Source organism: Notolepis coatsorum (assembly GCF_963971535.1).
Source record: "Notolepis coatsorum genome assembly, chromosome: 6".
In the NCBI taxonomy this organism is placed as follows: Eukaryota; Metazoa; Chordata; class Actinopteri; order Aulopiformes; family Paralepididae; genus Notolepis; species Notolepis coatsorum.
Window position 1 is genome coordinate 70,920,933 of NC_140170.1, and position 12,949 is coordinate 70,933,881.

Consider the following 12,949-nt stretch of genomic DNA (forward strand, 5'->3'; position numbering starts at 1 on the left):
ATTGACTTTAAATAAACCTGAATTTCCCCAAGGCGATCAATAAAGGAATATCTTATATTAATTTGTTTATTCAGAGCAGGTGAGAATACAACTCGTTCTCGAGGAACCCTGTGTAGGTCAACAATGCATCAAAATATCTCCTGATTAAATGGATCTTGGTTCTACCCCATAGACACTTGGGTTTCGGCCCTAGTTGTTTACCAGGCTTTATCTCACGGAGGAGATACAACTGGGAACGAGGTTACTGACCCTTCAAACTCAGGAAAGCAACAGTTGTGATTGGAGGATCAAGTAAAGAGGGCGGGGTTTGAGATGGTCAAGGGTCAATTAGACCAAGGATCATAGGTGTAGTTGTATAGCCACGGTCTACCAAAAAACATTGCAGTCTTGCAAAACAAGCTTTTTTTTTATCTGTCCAACAGCAGGCAGCAAGGCACACCTCACCTTCCCTCCTGATAAATCGGGTGTTCTTTCTAGACTAGGTCAAGGTCACCTTTATTTATAGCACATTTAAAATCATCAACCAGCGCTTTACAGTGTATAAAGAAACGAAATACAATATAAAATGCACAAGTCAATGCAATACACTAAATAGTCACAAGATTTCCACTACATCTCTACCTCATTTTTGCATTTTAGTTTTGTATATTGTATATTTTGTCAGCCTTGTTGAGCTGCCATATACCTACAGTACATATATCACTGCTCTTAGATGTATTACTGGCGATACCTACAGTACAGTGACGGCCGGTGTGAACTACATTTGGGTGGGCGCGGGGGGGGGGGTTGAAGGGGGGGGGGGGCAAGCGGACAGCTGACCAAGCGAATACTGACTCGAGTCTCGACATAACACCGTTTCCAACGTTAAGTCGAGTTCATTCATACTACACTAGTACACGTATGATCAATCCAATAATGAACACATATATATATCTTGTCATTTTAAACAAGTTGCCATTCATTCATTCATCCATTATGCGTCACCCGCGGCGAAATTAAATGTTATAGTTCAACAACAACACGCTGTGTTGAGAGAGAGAGAGAGACCGCATTAACTCAATTTGTTTAGTTGAAACATGGTCCAGGAGGGCTTGATAAAGTGTATATGTCCACTGTCCCACAGTCCCAGACTGTTGATGTATATCCACTGTCCAGACTGCATCCAGCTAGCCAAATAGCTTCTTGTTAGCCAAGTTAGGCACACCAACACAAGTACTGTGATGAGCTGTGTGTCTTTGCCCATTTCCGCATCGAACAGCCTGCAAACTACCTGCCGTTCTATCGCCCTGCTCTAAGACAAACTCTAACCTTAACCAACTTTGAAAGAGTGCCTAAGCTTAACCTTCGAAAGAACTTGCTGTCATGCTCTAAGAGTCTAAGACAAACTCTAACCGTAACCAACTTCGAAGAGTAGCTAAGCCTAACCAGTGTAGAAACTGGCATCGGCCAATCAGAGAGCGTCTCCGAGAAATGCGGCTACGGATAGTAGTAGGGTCCCCAAACTTTTCAGGCCGCGACCCAAAAATAACGGGGTCAGAGAGCCGCGACCCCCACTATTATAGGAGGTAAAAAAAAATCTTTATTATTATTATTATTTTTTATAAATGGAAATGTATGGTTGAAACATGCACACGTTCAAACGCATACACACTAATAAGCATTGGAGGCTTTTAACCAGGGCCGGACTGGGGAAATCATTCAGGCCAGGAAATATATTGCAAAATATAGCCCCAGTCAGGCCACTTTTTAAGCAGGGGGTCTGGGGGTCCCCCACCAGGACATTTCTTGTTACAAAGACTTCATTTCCTGCATTCTGGTGCAGGCATTTTTTTTTTTATTTGTACCCTTTAAATGCCAGTGTTTGTGATGGCATCACAAATTATTGTAAAAAAACAGGCTAGCATATGTATGATTAGCAACAACACTGATTTTGATGGATTTTCAGTTTTTTTGTAATGTCAGATTGAAAATAATACAATCTTTTATTCAACTTCAGCCCTGATCATAACACCACATATTAATTTTATAATTCTAACCCTTTAAATGCCAGTGTGTGTGATGGCATATATTTGCAATATATCAAATGCAAAGTAGATTTTTCTGGGGGGGATTATTACAGGCTAGCATGTGTCAATGATTAGCAACAACAGTTTTTTGTAAGGGTCCCGCCTCCACCAATCACATGCGGCTCCTTTTGTGTGTGTGTGTGAGAGCAAGAGAGAGAGAGATAGTTCTCCAACTTGTGTGAGTTGTTCCCCACCTAGGTTATCTCTAACTATTGCGCTGCTGCAACTAGAAACACTGCCCTGGCCTGCTTCTAAGTTCAGTGGCCTGACTGCATTTTTTTTATATATATATATATATATATATATATATATATATATATATATATATATATATATATATATATATTTTTTTTTTTTTTGGGAAATCATCTGGCGACCCCCCCGCGGTGGCTCGCGACCCTCCTGTGGGTCGCGACCCCGACTTTGGGAACCCCTGGCTTAGATGATATAATAGATCGCTTGAAAACGCGCCCGGCTTCCATCATATTACATCATATTTCAACGCACAGTGCGTTACTTGCGTTGACCTATTTGATTGGCTGCGAGGATACAGCGATGAAACCAGTGCACGCCCTGCTGTGCGCGATATGTCTCGCCCCGGCCTGAGAGGTAGTTACTAGTGACTTCCTGTGAATGAAAAACTATTATTTATATTTGATATATTAACGTTATATTGTGCATTGGAAACACAAACATACTTAAAATGAGTAAATATTATTCATTTTAAACATGTTTATTTTATTTATAGGGCTCTAAAAAAAGATATATATATATATATTTTCTTCTTATTCTCTCTTTTAACCAGGGAGGGCGGCGCTCTAGCGCCCACTATCGGCCGGCCGCCACTGCTACAGTATATATCACTCTGCTCATGTATATTACTGGTGATCAGGGACGTGCACAGGACTTTAGAGGGGCAGGTGCTCAAAGGCTGAAAAGGGCACTGGGCCTGTGCTATTTTTGGGGGCCCTTTTTGGGCGGGGAGGGGCCTTTTTATGCTTTTTGGGGGGTTTTGGTGATCAAATATTGAACTATAATAATCAGTGCAGGAGCTCACTTATCCTTGAAAGACACTTTTATCACTGACTTAAAAGGCCCATACATCTCCATAAATGTTCAGGGCGGAGGGAATAAGTGCTTACCCTACAGACCCCAAGTCTGTTAGGACAGCAGACTTGGTTGGCACTGCTCAAAACTTACCTTTTTACAATAGCTTTTAAATGAATTATTATATTTATTTCATTGTTTTATTTTTCTTTATTTCTATACATTTTACTTAAATATTTTATTATAATTTGTATCATTATTTTATGTAGTTTTTTTTTAATCATTTTATTTGCTCTTTTTTAATGTCAACATTATTTAAATTATTCAAATGGAACTCAAACATGTTCCGTTGTGATGTCACCAGTGTTGGGCAAGTTACTTTTAAAAAGTAACTAGTTACAGTTACTAGTTACTTCTTCCAAAAAATAACTAAATCACTTACTCAGTTACAAATTATAAAAGTAACTAGTTACTTCAGAAAGTAACTATTGCGTTACTTTCAAGTAATTTTTTTACATAAACAACATACACAAATCTAAACTATTTTAATGTTGCTGTGGGACAAAGTGAGACTAGCCTCCAATCAAATGCCATGTATGTAGATATTATAATTACTATATTTATATAGTGGATCATACAAATACAAACACAATAGATGTTTTGGAACTTTTGATATGTATTGCCCCTCAACGGGCCACAACTGGGCAACATTAAATTATGCTTGTTAAGCACTATACCAAAAATAAATAACAAATACTGATTGATTGAACATTTTAATTAACAGATTGCAGAATGGGTACAGTTGTTAAGGGGATGCAGACCAGAGACTTTCGTCTTGTTTACATCAGGGTCCTGCATTTTCAATTCATGACATTTATGACATACACAACATACAGATATAAGAATCTAATCTAATCATCTAAACTAATCTAATCATGACATTTAAGACATGCATAACATAGATATATATCTGAGCACCTGAAGACTGTGCTATTAAACCAGGAAGTGCAGCACTGTTGATAAGGCTGTAGCCTCCACTACTGTAGTGCCCTGCGCTGCAACACAACTAACACAAGAGTGAACAAAAAACGCTCATGGACCCACAGTCTGTCGTTGACTGCTCGCTTGTGTTGTTTGTTTGATTGATTGATTGAAAACTTTATTAACAGATTGCAGAATGGGTACAGTACCCTTTCCCCCATGGATTCGTTTTGGATTATTTGGGCTCGCCAAACAAACTATCCAAACATACACGGAACCGCAGTCTGTCGTTGACTGAGTCGCTTGTGTTGTCGCTGTGTGTCAGACTCTGGATTCTTTCGAACACCCGCCTACCTCTACCTCTGATTGGCTTACCATGACATTTTACTCAACCTCAGCCAACCTGCTCTCAGGACTGGATTACACTACATGTTCCTCAATGTAGGAGTTTATAAAACCTGCTCTCAGGACTGGATTACACTACATGTTCCTCAATGTAGGAGTTTATCAAACCTGCTCTCAGGACTGGATTACACTACATGTTCCTCAATGTAGGAGTTTATAAAACCTGCTCTCAGGACTGGATTACACTACATGTTCCTCAATGTAGGAGTTTATCAAACCTGCTCTCAGGACTGGATTACACTACATGTTCCTCAATGTAGGAGTTGATCAAACCTGATCTCAGGACTGGATTACACTACATGTTCCTCAATGTAGGAGTTTATCAAACCTGCTCTCAGGACTGGATTACACTACATGTTCCTCAATGTAGGAGTTTATAAAACCTGCTCTCAGGACTGGATTACACTACATGTTCCTCAATGTAGGAGTTTATCAAACCTGCTCTCAGGACTGGATTACACTAGATGTTCCTCAAGGTAGGAGTTTATAAAACCTGCTCTCAGGACTGGATTACACTACATGTTCCTAAATGTAGGAGTTTATTAAACCTGCTCTCAGGACTGGATTACACTACACGTTCCTCAATGTAGGAGTTGATCAAACCTGATCTCAGGACTGGATTACACTACATGTTCCTCAATGTAGGAGTTTATAAAACCTGCTCTCAGGACTGGATTACACTACATGTTCCTCAATGTAGGAGTTTATCAAACCTGCTCTCAGGACTGGATTACACTACATGTTCCTCAATGTAGGAGTTTATAAAACCTGCTCTCAGGACTGGATTACACTACATGTTCCTCAATGTAGGAGTTTATCAAACCTGCTCTCAGGACTGGATTACACTACATGTTCCTCAATGTAGGAGTTGATCAAACCTGATCTCAGGACTGGATTACACTACATGTTCCTCAATGTAGGAGTTTATCAAACCTGCTCTCAGGACTGGATTACACTACATGTTCCTCAATGTAGGAGTTTATAAAACCTGCTCTCAGGACTGGATTACACTACACAGTGTAGTGTACAGTGGTACACAGTGGTGTCAGGAGAACTGCCTCTCCCTGAACGTCAGCAAAACAAAAGAGATGATTGTGGACTTCAGGAGGTCGGGGGTCAAGGACTACAGCCCCCTCAGCATCGACGGGGCACCAGTTGAGAGAGTGAACAGTTTCAAGTACCTCGGAGCCCACATATCCGAGGACTTGACATGGACCACACACATTGACAGTGTTGTGAAGAAGGCACGACAACGCCTCTACTTCCTCAGGCGCCTAAGGAAGTTCCAAGTCAGTCAGAAGATCCTTAGGAACTTCTACTCATGTACAATAGAGAGCATCCTGACCGGCAACATCACCTCCTGGTTTGGGAATAGCACTGCACAAGACCGTAGCAGACTACAAAGAGTGACACGTTCAGCCGAACGCACAATTAGAGGGGGGCTTCCCACCCTCCAGAACATTTACAACAAGCGGTGCAAGGGGAAGGCTAAGAGAATTATTAAGGACTCGAGCCACCCGAACAACTGCCTCTTTGAACTGCTGCCGTCAGGCAAGCGATACCGGAGTCTTATGGCGAGCACAGAAAGACTCAGAAGGAGCTTCTATCCCCAGGCCATCAGGCTGCTAAACGAACAATAATCGCTAAACGAACAATAATCACTATGCAACAACCATCAAATGCACACAGCACACACACCCACACACACTCACTCAAACAAACAACACACTGCAGCACCCACTCTCCACACTTTAGATCACACAAACACACTTACACTTTATATTTATTGATAAAGGATTTGCACTACAACTCGTACACCTACTGTGAATTGTACCTAAACTGCACCTCGTCCATTTATGCCTTGCACTATATAGTATTGTATATTAGTACACTGCACAGTATTGTATATTGTATGGTAACTACGTCTACGAACATTGTACATATGTCTAAACTGAACACTGTGACCTCTCTTTTTTTTCTTCTAATTTTTACTATGTTTTTATTTCATACTTATCTTGTCATGCACAGTCTCTGGAGCGCAACAGTAAGAAGCATTTTGTACAAAAGTATTCTGTACTTCTGTATGACAACTATTAAAGAAACTTGAAAAACTTGATGTTCCTCAATGTAGGAGTTTATCAAACCTGCTCTCAGGACTGGATTACACTAGATGTTCCTCAAGGTAGGAGTTTATAAAACCTGCTCTCAGGACTGGATTACACTACATGTTCCTAAATGTAGGAGTTTATAAAACCTGCTCTCAGGACTGGATTACACTACACGTTCCTCAATGTAGGAGTTGATCAAACCTGATCTCAGGACTGGATTACACTACATGTTCCTCAATGTAGGAGTTTATCAAACCTGCTCTCAGGACTGGATTACACTACATGTTCCTCAATGTAGGAGTTTATAAAACCTGCTCTCAGGACTGGATTACACTACATGTTCCTCAATGTAGGAGTTTATCAAACCTGCTCTCAGGACTGGATTACACTAGATGTTCCTCAAGGTAGGAGTTTATAAAACCTGCTCTCAGGACTGGATTACACTACATGTTCCTAAATGTAGGAGTTTATAAAACCTGCTCTCAGGACTGGATTACACTACACGTTCCTCAATGTAGGAGTTTATAAAAACCTGCTCTCAGGACTGGATTACACTACATGTTCCTCAATGTAGGAGTTTATAAAACCTGCTCTCAGGACTGGATTACACTACATGTTCCTCAATGTAGGAGTTTATAAAACCTGCTCTCAGGACTGGATTACACTACATGTTCCTTGGGTAAATTCCGAACTCGGAAAGACTGTTTTAGATTTTGTGCTCCAGACTTGTGGAATAACCTGCAATGCACTTATAATATATTAAACAAAGAAAACACTAGCAGTCAAACGGTTCAGAGCTTTTAATTTGCTGGACAACAAGGATTAAACCAAATGTTAAAATGACATCAAACCCAAGGCGTGGCTGGTCACCTCAGCCAACTAGTAAAGTGGGACACGGGGAGGGAGATGGGGCGGAAATTAAAAGAGAAAAGTCAAGCTATCAACTGAAGTCACCCTCAAGATAAGAATTCACAGATGGAGGAGACCAGAGTTACAAAAAACTGTTCATTTTTTTTCCTAAAAAAAGAAAGAAAAAGAAAAAGAAAAAAAGGCTTTGCCATGAAAACGATGTGTCTTATATGTACACCGCCCTCACGGTTCATTGTATGCATACAAAAAGAAATCATCACGTCATATTGATGCTTGTTCGTGTTCAAGTATATTCACCATCAAACTTCATTTTTAAGTCTCCATGATTTAGCATTCTCGTCTTTCCACAAAATCTTTTGAAATAAAAACAAAAACATCCTTCAAAATAAAAAATAAAACAAAAATGCAGAAAACCACATTTCATGTTCCTACCAATACATATATACTGTATAAATACATACATAAATATATTTTACATACAACAGCCATAAATTTGAAAAGGGGATATATAGAGCAAAAGGAGAGTGTGTGTGTGTTTTAGCCTGGTGCTGTAAGATGGTTCTGTCCCTCAATGGTCTGCTCAGTCTGATGGGCAGCGTGTGTTGGTGTGTGTGGGTGAGCATCTGTCCGTATTCACACACACTCTTCTACACGGACCATCTCAGTTAGCCCAGTAGGGGGAGCTGCCGTAGCTGGACTTGTTGACCTGGCTCTTCTGTTGCATGCTGCTGGACTGGCCACGCTGGCTAGGACCACCCTGTGGGGGGGGGGGGGGGGGGGGGGGCGGCAGGGGACACACACACACACACGTTTGTTTTTATTTGTCACGTATAAATGTACATTACAGTGAAATGCTTGGTTCTGTATGAGCCCCCTGAGAATGTGCTTCATACAGTAAAAAAAATAAGTAAGAAAGAATAAAGTCCGGGGTGCCCCAGTGGCGAACCACATAGCGCGCTCAGCCGCGACACGGCCGACCCGGGTTCGACTCCCGAACCCGTCGTTATTTGCCGAATGTCTTCCCCCCACCCACTCTGTCTCCCGATCTTCCTCATTTTACCGGCGGGCCACCTGAGAGGCCAATTCATCTCTCCTGTCAGAACTCACTCACCTGTCACTAGGGGTGGGAAATATGACGATATTAAATAAATATCGGCTACAGTTCATTAACGATACACTTTTTAAATGTATCGTGGACATCGTTATGTTTTGCATAAACCCTCATCCATAAAGTATGTGTGTGTATTTTTGGCTAAAGTGGATAGAAAACACAGTACTGTGCAAAAGTCTTAGGCACCCAAGAGTTTTTATATAAATTGTCTTGGATGTTAATAATTTTTTTTCTGTATTAGTGTGTCAGTTTGAAACTTTTCATTTAATTATTTTTGAAAGCATCTTCATGGTTTAATGCAGACATATGTTGCAGGGAATATTATAATCATATCTGTGTGACCGTATCCATCAAAGGGTTAAATAAAGCATTTTTAAGTGCTTTAGAGGAAATGTCCAAATATTGCGATATATATTGTGTATCGTGATAGAGCCAAAAAAGATTGTGATATCATTTAGAGAGGCCATATCGCCCAGCCCTACCTGTCACCTTGCATCGGAGTTCATTACTCCAGAGTTCTGTACTTGACAATGTCAACCTCCCCCAGCAGGTCACTTTCCCCATCCATGTCAAAGGCCATATCCATGACCTGGTCTGTCCATCTACCTCTATTCAACATCCATCCATCCATCCCCACTTCCCATCAGATCATCCAATTAACTCTTCCATCCCGACCCCACGTCCACAACTCCTCGGATAACCTTCCGAAACACTCAAATCTATCAATCCCATCCCCTCATGGAACCAGCCCTCAGCTGCCTGGTGACCTCCCCGTTATCCTCAAAACAGCACCTTGTCTGTCTGTCTGTCTGTCTGTCTGTCTGTCTGTCTGTCTGTCTGTCTGCCTGCCTGCCTGCCTGCCTCAACCCCCTGACCCTCTCAAAACAGCACCTTGTCTGTCTGTCTGCCTGCCTCAACCCCCTGACCCTCTCAAAACAGCACCTTGTCTGTCTGTCTGCCTGCCTCAACCCCCTGACCCTCTCAAAACAGCACCTTGTCTGTCTGTCTGCCTCAACCCCCTGACCCTCTCAAAACAGCACCTTGTCTGTCTGTCTGTCTGTCTGTCTGTCTGTCTGCCTGCCTCAACCCCCTGACCCTCTCAAAACAGCACCTTGTCTGTCTGTCTGTCTGTCTGCCTCAACCCCCTGACCCTCTCAAAACAGCACCTTGTCTGTCTGTCTGTCTGTCTGTCTGTCTGCCTCAACCCCCTGACCCTCTCAAAACAGCACCTTGTCTGTCTGTCTGCCTCAACCCCATGACCCTCTCAAAACAGCACCTTGTCTGTCTGTCTGTCTGTCTGTCTGCCTGCCTCAACCCCCTGACCCTCTCAAAACAGCACCTTGTCTGTCTGTCTGTCTGTCTGTCTGTCTGTCTGTCTGTCTGTCTGTCTGCCTCAACCACCTGAACCTCTCAAAACAGCACCTTGTCTGTCTGTCTGCCTGCCTCAACCCCCTGACCCTCTCAAAACAGCACCTTGTCTGTCTGCCTGCCTCAACCCCCTGACCCTCTCAAAACAGCACCTTGTCTGTCTGTCTGCCTGCCTCAACCCCCTGACCCTCTCAAAACAGCACCTTGTCTGTCTGTCTGCCTCAACCCCCTGACCCTCTCAAAACAGCACCTTGTCTGTCTGTCTGTCTGTCTGCCTCAACCCCCTGACCCTCTCAAAACAGCACCTTGTCTGTCTGTCTGCCTGCCTCAACCCCCTGATCCTCTCAAAACAGCACCTTGTCTGTCTGTCTGCCTCAACCCCCTGACCCTCTCAAAACAGCACCTTGTCTGTCTGTCTGCCTGCCTCAACCCCCTGACCCTCTCAAAACAGCACCTTGTCTGTCTGTCTGCCTGCCTCAACCCCCTGACCCTCTCAAAACAGCACCTTGTCTGTCTGTCTGCCTGCCTCAACCCCCTGACCCTCTCAAAACAGCACCTTGTCTGTATGTCTGCCTCAACCCCATGACCCTCTCAAAACAGCACCTCTGCATCCTAGTTCACACAAGCTCCACAGCCTCAGGTTCCTGTTTTGATTAATTGCTCCATCTCTCTAATTTCAATTGGAATATGCGTCCCGTCCATGCAAGTATGGCTTCATTTGAAAGGGTTAGGATTAAGGCCCCATGAGACGGTTTTAAGTACAAGGGCACCAATTTTGCCACATGTCCTTCATCAAAAGGCCCTAGAAATTTTGATGCATTTTGAAAATAATCTGCCTGGTGGAACATGCCCCCCGGACCCCCCTACTTCTGCCTGGTGGAACATGCCCCCCGGACCCCCCTACTTCTACCTGGTGGAACATGCCCCCCGGACCCCCCTACTTCTGCCTGGTGGAACATGCCCCCCTCTGCCCACCCCCTGGAGGACAAGTGGGGCCCATTGCACTTTCTTACCCCCCCTCCACCTCCAAAACCCTGAGAAGATTATCGTCCGGCAAAGTAGATATTTTACAAAAGGTTTAGTTCCATTAAAATGTACTAGTTCCATTAAAAAGCTACAGTATACATGGGGGTTATATGCTATACATGTAGTTCCATTAAAAAGGTACTAGTTCCACTGAGAAGCTACAGTATACATTAAAAGGTACTAGTTCCATTGAAAAGCTACAGTATACATTAAAAAGGTACTAGTTCCATTGAGAAGCTACAGTATACATTAAAAATGTACTAGTTCCATTGAGAAGCTACAGTATACATTAAAAATGTACTAGTTCCATTGGAAAGCTACAGTATACATTCAAATGTACTAGTTCCATTGGAAAGCTACAGTATACATTAAAAGGTACTAGTTCCATTGAGAAGCTACAGGATACATTAAAAGGTACTAGTTCCATTGAGAAGCTACAGTACACATGGGGCTATACACGTTACCTGTCCGTCCTGGGCCATGTGGTGGTGCAGCAGCTGAGAGTGGGGCTGCTGGTGAGGCAGGATGTGGAGGAAGGGGGCCGGGGCGTAGCCTCCTGGGGCTCCCCCAGGGTTCAGAGGTCCAGGGCCCCCCAGCGCTGACGGCAGGCTGAAGGGAGGCGGGGTCCCGGCGTGGAAGCCCTGCTTATCAAAGGAATGGTCAGGGACTGGACATGGTGGCATCAGCTGCTGACTTACTAACTACTAACTAACTTACACCCTGCTTATCAAAGGACTGGTCAGGGACTGGACATGCTAGCATCAGCTGCTGACTTACTAACTACTTACTAACTTATCTAAATCATATATTTGAAGATGTTGGTCCCTAGGTGCCACAAAGCAGGTATTGTGAGAATCAGGTGATCAGCCTATGAGGAGTCAATCCAATATGACAGACTTCATAGCTCTTTGTGGCAAATTTGTTCACGTGAGGAGCTGCATTTCTGGATATAATTTCTGTGACGCTAGTACAACTAACGGTCATTTGAAGATTTTATGTTTGGCCTGATGAGTGTGCTAGAGATAAGGTCATGGGGGTCACCTAAATCAATGGGGTTCTTCCTCCAGGGAAGTGCACAGCAAATTAGAAACGATTAGAATACAATCAACACCCAGCTATTGCAGTCATGTCAGGACCTGCGGTGGGCAAGGGGTTAATGCTAATAGAGGAGTGTCTTCATGAGCATAACGTATGCAGACAAAAAGTAATTTCCAGGGTAACGAGACTCATTCAAGATAAGCTGTTTATATGCACCTGCATATGCATTCATGAATAAACGAGAATGTTCTGAATATCACCATGGAAACAGATTACGCAGATGACCAAAACCAACAGTAAAAGGGATTAAATTATAAATAGAAAATACCTGAATTATGACAGGGATATTGATGTGCATGTAAATGCACTCAGTGATGATGACCTGTTTGGGAACGCGACACAACAATAGTAACTAAAATATGGTCTAAAATGGCAACAAAAATATATTTACCTGCGTCTTATTGTAAACACTTCCACTGATGTCTGGCACACCCGAGTTACTGGACGTCACAGAGACACCTGAGGAAGAGGCGACGATGTCAGTACATCATCATCATCATCATCATCATCATCATCCCCACTTCACCCTGAACCCTTGTATGCCATGTGGTAGGGCTGTCTTAAATACTTCGAAGCTTCGTTCGATGGGCATGGGATTCGAATGGGGAAATAAAATTTGAATATATTTAAAAAAATTATAATAATAAAAAATCTATTATTATAATTTTTTTTGGTGCAAAATCAACTCTGCCTCTCTTTGTTAACTACAACAAGCAATGCTGTTTGTTATTTAAGATGAGGTCGGACTCGGCACTGACAGATTTGTGTTCATTGTGCTGCTTTTATAAAGCCTCAAATGACGGCTTACAATATTTCATGAAAGCAAAGTGTTTAGTTTGTCTAAGATTTAAAAAGGTTTAAACTTTACA

General features: G+C 42.6%; 1 protein-coding gene across 6 annotated transcripts in view; it reads right to left on the bottom strand.

Moving 5' to 3' along the window:
- Nucleotides 1–7,402: 7,402 nt before the first annotated feature.
- ubap2a (ubiquitin associated protein 2a) overlaps nucleotides 7,403–12,949 on the bottom strand; it is a 102,339-nt gene continuing 96,792 nt past the window's right edge. For all 6 annotated transcript variants that reach the window (XM_084316334.1, XM_084316333.1, XM_084316332.1 and 3 more), the window contains 3 exons: nucleotides 12,472–12,539; nucleotides 11,447–11,623; nucleotides 7,403–8,234 (listed from right to left, as the gene is read on the bottom strand). In XM_084316334.1, coding sequence (XP_084172460.1) covers nucleotides 8,139–8,234; nucleotides 11,447–11,623; nucleotides 12,472–12,539 — 341 coding nt within the window. In that variant the 3' untranslated portion in view covers nucleotides 7,403–8,138. The remainder of the gene's footprint in view (nucleotides 8,235–11,446; nucleotides 11,624–12,471; nucleotides 12,540–12,949) is intronic.